Below are 11813 nucleotides of genomic sequence, written 5' to 3'. Positions count from 1 at the left end.
TAAATATGGGATCCTCCTTCCACTAACATTTTCAACTCACTTTTTTTTACATTTCTTAAAACCCGTGACAAGTCAAACTTGGACAACATTTCATGGACGGAGGGAGTAGAGAATTTACAATGTCCGTTTCTATTTTTAGCTGCTTTTTAATTAATAATATGATCATATAAAAGAAATTATTCTACATTAGGATTTATTTAGTTCATTTCAATAAGTTTTACTTTACTTATTTCACTTTATTTTTATTTTCAATTTAAATTATATATCTGCATTTATTAGTAGGGCATCAATGTTACAGCATTTAGAATATTCGAAAATTAATTGTTATACAATATAACATCTTAACCTATGAACTAAGCAACTTTAGACATTTAGTTATTTAGTTAGGTCTGAAGATATATTCCCAACTTATATTTTCATCACATTTCACCATGTCTCAGGTGTTTAATAGTATTGACTTAGGAATTCATAAAAAAGAGTAGGAGTATTAGTTATTTTATTTTATTAGTTTAGTTTAGACTTGGTTAACAGCGCCTTCAATATACTATACTGTCTTTGGTCTTCATAAAAATATCTTATTTTGGCAACGTTTTTTTTTAAATAATGCAAAATAAAAGTAGATCCTAAAGACAAACCTCAAGAATTATACTCCTATATCATGCTCCTAATGATGGACGATTGATTGAATTTCAAATGATTTTGTTATAAAAAATATTTTTGATTATATTTGGGTTAATGTTTTAACATACCATTTGCAGATGACTATGTTTCTAACTACAATCTTATACTTCTAGTCTTCTTCTTGTATTCTCATCTTCTTCTTCCTCTTTACAGATTTCTGCAAAAGGTTATGAAGATGTGTGAAAGATTTGTTCATCATCTATAGGATTAGAAATACAGAGTATATAAAAGAACATGAATAACAAAGCTCATAAATTGGGATAGAAGACAATTTGATAGACATCAAAATCGGTTCACAAAAATTACTTAATGGTATTTGTAGAGTTTTGAAACTTCTCTGATAAGCCACTATATCTACGCATTGCAATATTCAATGGTTATTGCCTGAAGTTACTAATTGCCAAACACATTTTTTGTTAAACAATTACTTAAATCCGTAAAATTATAGGTCAAGTTTGTGAAAAAAGCAATTTTTTTGTAGGATTATTTAGGGATGTCAGTGTAGCTCGCAACCCGTGGGCTGGTCAGAATAGCCCGCCAACTATTTATAGCCAGATAAAATCAAAACTCGATTAGCCCGCACCCGATTAACCCGCAACACGTTAGGGACAGACCCGAACACCCGATGGGCTGGCTCGAAAACCCGATAAAATTTCTATTATTCTATTTTTACACCTAATACGACACTTCATTGATTAATTTTATATAATATAGATAACTAAAAAAATAGCATTCAATTTTATATTAAATATACAAATTATATATTTATTTATTATTTATATAATAATTGATAAATAAGTTAAAAACTTCAAATTCACTAAAAAAATTATTTAAATTTCTAAAACATGCATTAAAATTTCATGAAATATCTCAAATACTAGTATTTGATCATGTTTATGATTGAGTTTAAGCATATATCTCAAACTTATCATAATTAAATATTTTACATTTTATGAATATAACTAATTTTCATAATTATTTATTGGATTGATCGTATGTTAATATTATCGGTAGCAACCCGATTAACCAGCCGGGCTAGCCCGAAACCTGAGCTTTTAGGGTTATGATTGAACTTTTATAACACGAAATAAATCACAACCCGACTAGCCCGCACCCGATTTACCCGCAACCCGAATAGGGTTGGCCCGAAACCCGGTGGGCCGACCCGATTGACATCCATAGGATTATTATAGGAGTATTAAATTTTCTGATATTTTCAATTTTAATTTATCTCTCAAAATTTTAAATTTAGATCCAATTAAAGTTATAAAAGTTTGATTTAAAACTAGTGTGGTGCTTATTTGAAACTTCATTTTGCTTTTTATTTTGGATACATATTTTATATTTATAACTATTTTATATTTTATTAGTACTATTTAATTGATTAAATACATTTTTCCAAATCGAGATTTTAAAATTTTCTGGCAAAATATTAGTCTAAATTTATTACTAGTTAATTAGTTCTTTTATTCGTAATGATGAATATTTGAAATTAGAGAAAAATCTGATGTTATACAGTATTATTTTTCCAGATCATCTTCACGGTTTTATCGAGTAATCAACTCTATGTATGTATTGGATCCGAAAACGAATATTTTACATGTAGAGGACATATGTATCTACTTATTATCATTTCTATAATATTGCCATATGAGTCCAATAATTGTCAATCCACTTATTATCATTTCCATATTAGCCAATTGTCAACCTTTCTATATCATTAATAGTATTCCAAATTCAATCAATCTATTTTTTACTACTTATCAATTTCCAACCACAATATATAAATATAAATATTTGTAATTATTTTCGTCATAAATTTCAAATAAATCATATAGTCTAATTCTGATTTGTCCTATATTTCACAAAAACTTAATTATATACTCCCTCTGTTCCCAATTAGGAGTCACTCTTTGACCGGGCACGGGTTTTAAGGAAGTGTTTGAATATGTGGTATAATAAATGGAGTTAGGTAGTGGAATGTGGAACCTCTTTGACTTTTAGGGTATTTTTGATGTCTAAATATAGTAAGTAGGAAGAGTGACTATTAGTCGGGGAAGGAGGGAGTAATGAAGTTTGTTGTTTTCACAATTATCAATCTGTCTCTTTTCTTTCAAAATATACAGAGATTTATGGCACATGTGAAAATGTAATCTCATATTGATTAGAGCAATCCATATATTTATGTAATGGGTGACTGTTTAAAAAGGACAATCAACCCATCGTATATTTCGGAGACATGTGATATTTGCAAAAATTATAAGCTTCATGATTTATAATTCAATTTTTAAAAAACATGTGTATGAATTTAACGATCTTTCATGATTTATAACTCAAAATAACAGTAAAAATGATACAAAAATCACAAAACAATCGAAATACAAAATTGCAAATCAACACAAATGATTCATATAGGGTGTCACAAATATTTGAAGTGAATTAAAGCAATTCCATGATTATGTCTCATCTAATTGTTGAAAACATAGTAAATGTAGGTGAAAATGTCAAATTAGCAAATTATAAAAGACAGCTAAAGTTACAAAAGCAAGATCATGAGTTGCAACGTAGAGAGTCAAAACTCTTCCAATAGCGACAGTATATAATACAACTCCCCCAAGAAAAGCAGAGGGTTAAATTACAAAAAAAAAAACATTAGGGAATGGCTTAAATTTTGTAAACTGGGGTGATTCCCAGCAAATGGAAACATTTTCTCATAACAACTGCTGTTGCCTCGCACAACAGGAGTCGGCTCGTCTCCTCTGCAGATCCCACAACCTACAACGTTCTCGGATTAGACAAGTTACAGAAATTGACATCGACAATAATGTGTGGATTATCTAGAGAATAGAAGCTTCATACCTGGCAGTTGGTATAAAATCCAGTAAAGTCTTCTGATAAATTGTATAAATATTCACACAAACCATTTGGTAGCAGATTTGTGCACGAGTCTTCAACAACCTAAAAAGGCATAAACTGGTGAGATGAGATCCAAACTGGTGACTATGCAAACGGGTATGTGTATATCCATAACACAATTACCTCGGCAAACTGGAGCAAATGAAGTCCTAAAACACGTTCATCGGGATGAGCCAAGTCTATCTTTCCGACCTGTTTCAAATTTAGTGAAGGTAATAGGCCGTCAATAACATGTAACTCTTGAGGTCTACCCACTGGATATGATCCTAAAATTCCTGGATTTTTTTATGAAGAAAAAGAATGCGTGCTAGACTGCTAGTCCTTAAGGAAGAACATAAGACCGAAGATGAACATTTAGAAGTAGGGAGCTTAAAGTCTACTTTACATGATAAGAAGGGAGCTTACCTTTTTTAATTCTTCAATATCTTTCCCTGATTTTCTGATAATTGAGCATATCCGAGCATGTGCATATAACAAGTACACTGCAGTATTGCCCTGAACACGATAGAAGTACCACGCTTAAGAACACAATTTAGAGAATGCAGATAGATTTGAACATAAACAAAAGCCAACCATCAGAGACCAGCTTTCACAGATAGGGGTATGAGCAAATAGTCTAACTATGGCCTTAACTCACCTTGTCATTCAGCATCTGGTCAAAACTAAATGTATAATTGGTTGTTCGGTTATTCTTCAGATCAGCATATCTGTTTTATACACAAAAATTGAATATCTTTAGAGATCTGGTGAAAGAGTTATAACCTCTGAAACATAAAAGTAATTACTTATTTTCTGAAATATAAAAGTAAATAGAATTTGTAATAGTACAAGAAATATTCATGCGAGAAAACAGTCCAAGATGCAGGATACTCACTTAACAGCCCCATATCCAACCGCTTCAGCAGTTTTATCGAGCTCCTCTTCAGTCCATTCTTTGTCTTTGCCTGGCAAACATTTGAAGTGCTTGTAAGGTACAGTTTTTCTCAATTAAGAGCATAAGTGGAACAATAGGAATCAACTCAGGTAATAGAGCCGAGGACAAAGAATGCAGCAACTAACCTCTTTCAATTAAAGCAGTTTTGCATCTACTTTTGGCTTCAATTAGTAAATCAACCAGTTTGACAGTTTCAGTACTGCGAGTACGGAATCGTTTTCCATCTTCTCCAAGAACAAGCCCAAAACCAACATGGCTAGCTTTAGGATACGCTTTATCATCAGCTGGAAGCCAACCAGCTCGTTTAGCCGCCTGAAAGAGCATCCCAAAGCTCTCAGAATGAAGTCTGGCATGCAAGGGAGCTAATGTAAAGATGTGTAAGAGATTCAACTTACAGCAAAAAGCATTTCAAAGTGCTCTCTTTGGCCAACATCAGTAACATATATAATCCACTCAGCCTTTTCCTCGTTCAGTCGATACCTACAAATTGTAGATTTGTAGCATATCAGCACCTGGTTTAGAAATAATAGTAATAAAGGTACCAGTATGGTATATATACAGAACTTAAAAGAAACAAGTCTTTAGAAACTATCCAACCACATACCAGGGGTATACTAGTACAAACAAGTGGAATTTATGCTACGAAAAGAGAGAAAAACAAACAGAAAGAACATTTGCCAAACGCGGAAACTCACCACAGAGCAGCAAGATCTGTTGATGCGTAGTTGTACCCACCATCCCTTTTTACAACAATAAGTGGTATCTTTTTTCCTTCAATGAAGATGACACGAGCTCCTTCGCTTTCTTCAATTAATCCCTCTTTATTCAATAACTCTAGAGCATTGGGAATGTAAGGATTGTAAAAGCTCTCACCCTGGGAAAAGGAAAAGATATGATTGAAACACAAGGTACGTAGAAGCCCAAAAATTAGTTAACATAAAAGAACTTTTTAACATGTCTAAGGACCTGTAGAATTCACTTCCAGTAAAAAAGGAACATGCACTATAGAAGGGGTAACTTGGGTCAAATAATAAAAAAAAGTATGATACACTAGTGATGCTAGATATTCACCAAAAGCTTCAAATAGACCAGCTTGAGAAAGTTAAGTATAGAAGTCTCCATACCTTTTCCTCCAACTCAACTCCAAGATGCTCATACACCTTCTCATACCCAGTTCTACTAATTTTACAAATTTCAGCCCATGCCCTCCGATACTTCTCCTCACCAGCCTGTAGCATGAATACATATAAGTATATATGGCATCACACGAAGACAATATAAACAAATACATTTTTTGTATAAAGTTAAAAGACTTCTCAGGATCATTCAGGCAAGATAAGCTATTGTGTAGTCTACCTGAAGGCTGACAACTGCCCGCTGAGCCCTTTCCTTGAAATCAGGATCACTGTCAAATCTTAGCTTTGATGCCTTATAGAATGCCTGAAAAACAAGCATATTGAAAAATAGTTGAACTCCCAAGCGCTACAGGTGATAATAATTTTAATAAAATGAATACCTGTGTTTATTTTTTAAATTACAAGCATATCCCGCAAAAGCAATATCAAACTCTTACAAACTGACTGTTACACAATTTGATAAATATTTCCATGCTAAGTTGAATGCTAACTCTTAGACTTAGTTCTCAAATGCCCACATACTACTAAATTGACTAAGTTGAATCCAAGTAAGACATTCACAATGTCAAAAACTAATGGTACAACTAGAGAGTAGTAGCATATATCAACCAATCTAATTGGATGGTATATGACATCTCAATGAATATAAATGAAAGTTGCAACTATACAGTGAAGAATAAGAAGGCTTAAGATAAGAATTTTAATTATATAGATCAAAATTTTATATGTGAAACATCTGATTAGTTCATACGTATAAATATAATATATGTGCATGCGTGTGAGCGTGCACGCATTGCTATTAGAACCAAAAGACCATCTGGGTGTATCTTAATCATGCCTGATGCATAATGTGGAGGCATGTTATAAGTTCATTTGCAGTTTAATGTGTAATTTCATTATAAGAAAGAAGTCTTATATTGCATGGTGTTGTTGATGATTAACCAATCCAATGAATCTAGTGAATATGAGTGATGATTAAAACATAGTACACAAGATCTGTGAAGACCACAGGACATATAATTTTGGGTCTCACCTCCAAGTCTCCAATGGCTTGATCATTGACAACTTCCAGGCTGGGAAACTTTTCGAACAGAAACTCTATCAACATGCCAAACTAGAAGAAACCAAACAGCGTTAGTATGTATAAGATTGTACAGAGAACAATAACAGCTACCATGAATTAGCCAACTTTGTAATAAGAGAGTGATTAAAGAAAAAAAATCCCAACAATACAATCCAGAGTTTATAGAAAATGGGAGTCTCTAATATTGGGTCTAACTCTGTAAATAAACAGAAAAAAATACGTACACACCTGTGTCCCCCAGTCTCCAACATGGTTTCTCCGAAGAACCTCCACATTTGAATACTCCAACATACGTGCCAGGGTGTCTCCAATGATAGTTGATCTTAAGTGACCAACATGCATTTCTTTTGCTATATTGGGTGATGAGAAATCCACTACAGCTCTTTTGACCGAAAGCTTAGGAGCCCACGTTTCAATACCATCCATTAGCATGTTTTGAATGCTCTGCAAAAATTCTGGTAAGCTCTTTATTGGTGCACCATAAAGCAATGTTATCAATCTCGTATGGCAGCTTATGGCAGTTCGCCAAAAAACCGCCACAGGGATATGGCGCATTAGTATGACGGATATGGCGGTCAATAATTAAATAAATAAAATAATACTTATATGTTTATATATAATTCAAAAATTAGAAAAAAATAAAAATATAACATCTAAAATTCTTAAAACAATTAATAAAGTATAAAATACAACTCTAACATCCATGTTTCTTGCATAATGCCCCATTCCTAAATGCGGTACACACGCAATGTTGTCAAATGACGGATATGGCGGTGCTATGGCTTTTCCACCACTGAACGCCATGCCATAGCACCATGGCGCCGCCATATCCGCTATTTGATAACATTGCCATAAAGAATATTTAATTAAAGAATCACTGGAATTACCTTGGCTATCCATTGCCCTGACAATTTGACATTTACAAAGCCAGGTCCAGCAATTGAGCTTCCATCTAGCATTTCTGAAGAAGGGAGATTTGCTTTAATGGCCTAGAAAATAAACAAACAAATAAAGATCACATAGAAATATATAATCAGATACCAACTAATTATATGACATTTACACCATGAAAGGGCATATGTGCCATAATTATTTAAACATATTAAGCCTTCAATATGCAGGTATGCATTAATAAGTGAACATATTTATCGAACCTGTCCTATTTGTTGGGGATTTTTAAACTGGGTACTCTTTCCTTTAACTTTTGACCACAAGCCCATTGCATTGTTGCTGTAGATAAGACAAATTTAACATTTTCAATATTCAATAAAAGTTGCGGAAATACAAAATGATTACGGCAATGTATAATGCTTTCAAAATTTACTAATCTAAAAGTTTAAGAGCAGTCTATTAAAAATATGAGAAAAAAATTTATAAAGAGGAAGGATAATACCATTGGTAGTCACCAAATTTGGGGTTTTGACAAGGAGCGATGGCAGGGTCAATATCCAACTCATCAGGGATTGTTAGTCTCAAAGATTCCTCAAATAATTTTGCTAGTTGTTGCCTAGGGCTACCAGCAATCCTTTGATCCTGTTCATGATAGATTAAATAAGAATTAAATACAGGCTAACCAAATTTGTATCCTGTTTCAGCTTTCTTAACTCTAGTAATAGATAAACATTCCATGGATGTGCAAGAACCAAAACCTAAATTTAGGCTTATGTAAGGAGATAATAATATGCACTTACATTTGCCATGTTCGTCAATGATGATGCGTTGGCTCTGAAGAATATCCTTTTAGACGTTCTAAGAATACCTGTCTAATTTTATGATAAGTACAAGAAAATTAGCATATAACCAACAATCATATATTCTGGTAAAAAGTAAGTACTAGCAAAAAGAGTTTGCTTGTCCTTGATAACATCATATAAGCAGAGAAGTCTATTACAAAAGCTAAGTTAAATATATATTCCACCATGGTAACTATATAACAACATCAAGTGCCAAACAAATATACCAAAGCATATACAAATGCATCTGAGACTGAAAATACAACTGCCTCAGTCAGACAGTTTAGTTTACAACACTCCACTTAGAGAAACTGTTTAAAGGTGTGCATAAAGAAGAATCAGCCACTTCTCCCGAACCCACGGGGGCAAGTAAAAAGACATACTTCATCAACCAACTAGGCTGTTTATGAGTATATACATCTGCAACTGACATTCATAAGCAAACGTTACATTATGTACTCAGTAGACTAATTGAGACTACAACAAGAACCTATTCGCGTTTGGTATGAGATAAACTGTTTATTCTGCAAATTAGCATGCAATTACTTATGCTGCGGATTGGATTGAAAGCATCGCATTTCATAGCCCGCAATCCACGGAGAATCCTAATTAGTGGCGCAAGGAGGAAAGAGAAACCCCAATTCTCGACTACAAAATAGAACTCTCCCAATCTCATATTCATTCACCCTAGAATTGAAGTATCATTGAACCAATTCTCAAAAAGAAAAGCAAAAATAAATGTGGAATTACAGCAATAACTCGCACGGATAAGACGAAGCAAACCTAAAATCAAGCCGCAACCTATTTCCAACCAGTTAAATCAGAACTAAGCTCTGCATTTTCAATCCAATGGATATCAATGCGCCGCATTAAAGCAGGGATATCGTCCAACACATGCAATCAGTTAGCGAGAGAGAGAGAGATTCTTACCGTTAGCGGATAAGCTGGGGAGCAAGAAGGGGGGAGAGAGAGGGAAAGGCGAGAGATTTGCAGAGGAGAGAAATCCGGCGCGGAGGAGACTGAAATGCGGAGAATTCATTAGAGTGTGTATTTATACAGATATGAAATGCAGTGTGTATGTATCTAATATGACTGCGTGTGTGTGTGTCTGTGTTTTCAGTGAAGAACTGTTCCAGCTCGATTAGGGTTTAATAAAATAAAATTGTCTGCGTCGATTATATATTTGGCTGAACATCAGCCAATGGCGTCGGGCCACGTCGAGAATTGTGTTGAGCTGGGGAATATAGATTTTCTTTTATTTCAGAATTTAATTTATGGAAAAGGTTCCTAACCCTTTAAAAAGCTTTCTTGAATAGTTTCTAAATTTAATTAGATTACTAGGAACTACATAAGCTTTTAGGATTCATGTTGTAAATTATTTCACGTCATCTCTTAGATCTGTTGAGAAATATTATGAAATTTATTTGTGATGTTATTAAATTGAAAATATTTTCGCATTTATTGCATTAAATTTATATTTGTATCACGTCTTAATCCTAGTTTACAAACTTTAAGAGCATCCCTACACCGTCCCTTAAACTACTATTTGAGGGTCCCACTGTACTTTATTCCTTCATCCCTTAACTAAGGGACGGAACCTGCAACGCTCTGTCACTTAACCGTCTCTTATTCCGTCCCTGAAATTACTATTCATTAAATTTCATTTTTTTATTTTTTTTCCAACCCAATTCAATTAAAACAAACACACTTTATTAAAAAAACAAACATCATTAAAATTAAAATAACATTAAAATTCAAAAAAATAGAAAAAAGACATAATTAAAATCCTAAAAAAATAAAAATGACATAATTTAATTTTCTCCGCCAAAGTTTTCCCAAATGTGCTCAATTAAATCCTCTTGGAGTTGGGCGTGGGCGCTAGAGTCGCGTGTCCTTGCCCGAATAGACAATCGTTCTTGTATTGACGGATGCGCTCCACTTCGCGGCGGACTACTTGCGGTTGAGCTTCCGGGGGATTCGGGGTCGAACCAATTTCCCGCCTCGAGTCCTTCGTCTTGGACAATCATGATGTCGACCATGTCGGGTCCTTCGTCTTGGACAATGCATGTATACATGATGTCGACCATGCTCTCCATGAACCACGAACGAGCCGGGGCTTTGATGATGTTGAAGCGTGCTTGGAGAACCACGAACTCCCTCTCCACATCCTTGCGAGCAGCCTCTTACTTCTGCGCAAAAAGAGTCTGCTTTGGGTTCGCAGGCCTGCTGCACGTCTTCACGAAGGTCGGCCACTTCGGGTAGATGCCGTCGGCGAGATAGTACCCCATTTTATACAGCCGGCTGTTGGCGACGAAGTTGATGGCCGACGCTTTACCATCCAAAACTTCGGTAAAGAGGTCGGACTGGTGGAGCATGTTTATGTCGTTGTTCGAGCCAGGGACCCCGAAGTACGCGTGCCAGATCCAAAGCCGGTAGTCGGCAACGGCCTCGAGTACAACGGTTGGGTGGGTGCCTTTGTGGCCGCTCGTGTAGGACCCCCTCCAAGCCATCGGGCAATTCTTCCATTGCCAGTGCATGCAATCGACACTGCCAAGCATCCCGGGGAATCTGTGCACTTGTTCGTGCAGGTCGAGGAGGAACTGACAATCGGTCGTGCTTGCCCTCCGGAGAAATTCGTCGGTAAAGGTTGCCCGGACGCCTTTACAGAATTTGAGCAAGCACATGCGCCCAGTGGTGTCTCCGATGTGGAGGTATTCGTCGAACATGTCGGTCGTTTGTCCAGTCGCAAGCTGACGGATTGCTGCAGTACATTTCTACAGCGTCGTGTGGCTGGGACGACCGACCGCGTCGAACCCTTCTCGGAAGAACTCTTCTCGGACCGCCAAAGTATTCGCTATGTGGAGAAATAGCGATTTACTCATGCAGAAACGGCGACGGAAGTAGGTATCTCCCCAAATCGGGTTATCGCAGAAGTAGTCGCGTACTAACCGTGCGGCGGCTTCCTCCCGGTTCCGATTGATGTACTTCCGGGAGCGTCGTGGGGGCGGCGCGGCTTCCTCCACCTCTCGTCGTTGATCTTCTTCAGGTGATTGTTCCATTAGTTGACGCATTTGCTCAAAACGATCCATTTGTTTGAGTTGGTTTAAGATGAAATTGGAGTGGTTTATAGAGAGGATTTGAAAGGAATAGATGTGTGTTTGTGTGTGAAATGAATATGAAATAGGATTATTTATAGAGTAAATAAATAAAAAAAAATAAAAAATAAAAGAAAATAAAAAATTAACGGTAACATTACCGTTTGACATTTTTTTTAATTAAAATTCGAATTAAAAAAATGAATTATTGTGTTATCCGTGACGACGCCCACT

General features: G+C 35.5%; 1 protein-coding gene across 2 annotated transcripts; it reads right to left on the bottom strand.

Annotated features, from left to right (window-relative positions):
* Window positions 1-3173: 3173 nt before the first annotated feature.
* On the bottom strand, window positions 3174-9630 carry LOC121807165 (arginine--tRNA ligase, chloroplastic/mitochondrial-like). Of its 2 annotated transcripts, none has more exons than XM_042207371.1 (18): window positions 9415-9630; window positions 8443-8510; window positions 8145-8284; window positions 7906-7981; window positions 7639-7740; window positions 6980-7195; window positions 6701-6781; window positions 5888-5971; window positions 5656-5760; window positions 5227-5405; window positions 4927-5011; window positions 4657-4843; window positions 4472-4541; window positions 4235-4304; window positions 4003-4092; window positions 3721-3789; window positions 3541-3639; window positions 3174-3456 (listed from the first exon to the last, which is right to left on the bottom strand). In XM_042207371.1, exons 1-18 carry the CDS (start codon window positions 9521-9523, stop codon window positions 3346-3348), a joined length of 1941 nt encoding a protein of 646 aa, XP_042063305.1. In that variant the 5' UTR covers window positions 9524-9630; the 3' UTR covers window positions 3174-3345. The 2 variants fall into 2 exon arrangements, with proteins under 2 accessions (XP_042063305.1, XP_042063314.1); XM_042207380.1 differs by having other exon boundaries at window positions 8443-8514; window positions 9415-9556.
* Between the last annotated feature and the right edge of the window lie 2183 nt (window positions 9631-11813).

Source organism: Salvia splendens, chromosome 1, assembly GCF_004379255.2.
Source record: "Salvia splendens isolate huo1 chromosome 1, SspV2, whole genome shotgun sequence".
NCBI classification, from domain to species: domain Eukaryota; kingdom Viridiplantae; phylum Streptophyta; class Magnoliopsida; order Lamiales; family Lamiaceae; genus Salvia; species Salvia splendens.
The sequence above is the reverse complement of the archived record's forward strand: the minus strand, read 5'-3'. Positions and strand labels throughout refer to the sequence as shown.

Coding starts and splice junctions, on each gene's coding strand:
- LOC121807165 (XM_042207371.1), bottom strand. CDS start 9,523: ATGAATTCTCCGCATTTCAGTCTCCTCCGCGCCGGATTTCTCTCCTCT. Junction 8,511..9,414: donor CCCCAGCTTATCCGCTAACG/GTAAGAATCTCT, acceptor AAAATTAGACAG/GTATTCTTAGAACGTCTAAA. Junction 3,640..3,720: donor ATTTGCTCCAGTTTGCCGAG/GTAATTGTGTTA, acceptor ATGCCTTTTTAG/GTTGTTGAAGACTCGTGCAC.